The 768-nt window shown below is 74.3% G+C and overlaps 1 protein-coding gene across 1 annotated transcript in view; it reads left to right on the top strand.

Annotated features, from left to right (window-relative positions):
- Nucleotide 1: 1 nt before the first annotated feature.
- CNGA4 (cyclic nucleotide gated channel alpha 4) overlaps nt 2-768 on the top strand; it is a gene marked incomplete at its 5' end in the record, with an annotated part of 4293 nt that continues 3526 nt past the window's right edge. Inside the window, 4 exons of the mRNA XM_014526589.2 lie at nt 2-27; nt 103-207; nt 320-426; nt 613-761. Of these exons, the coding sequence (XP_014382075.2) occupies nt 2-27; nt 103-207; nt 320-426; nt 613-761 (387 nt within the window). The remainder of the gene's footprint in view (nt 28-102; nt 208-319; nt 427-612; nt 762-768) is intronic.

Raw genomic sequence — 768 nt, 5'->3', positions numbered from 1 at the left:
CCGGGAGTCCACCAGCGCCCCGCCAGGGTGAGTGCAGCCCGGGCACCCGGGGCCGGGGGTGCGGGTGCCCCCGCCCAGGCTCACGGCCCCTGTCACCCGCAGCGCCGTCCACGCCTGGATCCTGGACCCCGCGGGCGAGGCCTACTACTGGTGGCTCAACCTCATGGTGGTGCCCATCATGTACAACTGGATCATCCTGGTCTGCAGGTACTGGGCCGGGCACGGGGGATGGGGTGGGACGGGGACAGGGCCAGGGCCAACTAGGCCGCCAGTGGCGGAGGCTGGAGCAGGGCCAGTCCCCAGCGCCCCCCACCCGCAGGGCCTGCTTCGTGGAACTGCAGGAGCACTACCTGGTGCTGTGGCTGGTGCTGGACTACGCCTGCGACCTGCTCTACCTGCTGGACGTCACCGCGCGCTTCCACACCGGTCAGTGCCCCCGCCCAGGATCAGACCCGCGGCCCCCCCGCCCCGGGGAAACTGAGGCATGCCGCCCTTGGCATCCTGGCTCCCAGCACAGGCGCGGACCCCGGGTGTGCGGGGGGGGGGTGGGATGGGGTCCCCCGCCGGGGTGGCCAGTGGGGTCCACACCGACACCGCCCCCGCGCCCCGCAGGCTTCCGGGAGGACGGCATCCTGGTGCGGGCGCGGGGCCGCATCGCGCAGCGCTACGCCCGGTCGCGCCAGGCTCTGTGGGATGCGGCCTCGGTGCTGCCCACCGACCTGCTGTACGTGCGGCTGGGCCTGGGCGCGCCAGCCGTGCGCGCCCAAC

The sequence above is a fragment of the Alligator sinensis genome, unplaced genomic scaffold (genome assembly GCF_000455745.1).
Source record: "Alligator sinensis unplaced genomic scaffold, ASM45574v1 scaffold948_1, whole genome shotgun sequence".
NCBI lineage: Eukaryota > Metazoa > Chordata > Crocodylia > Alligatoridae > Alligator > Alligator sinensis.
Note: the sequence above shows the minus strand (reverse complement) of the source record. Positions and strands in the feature narration are given on the sequence as shown.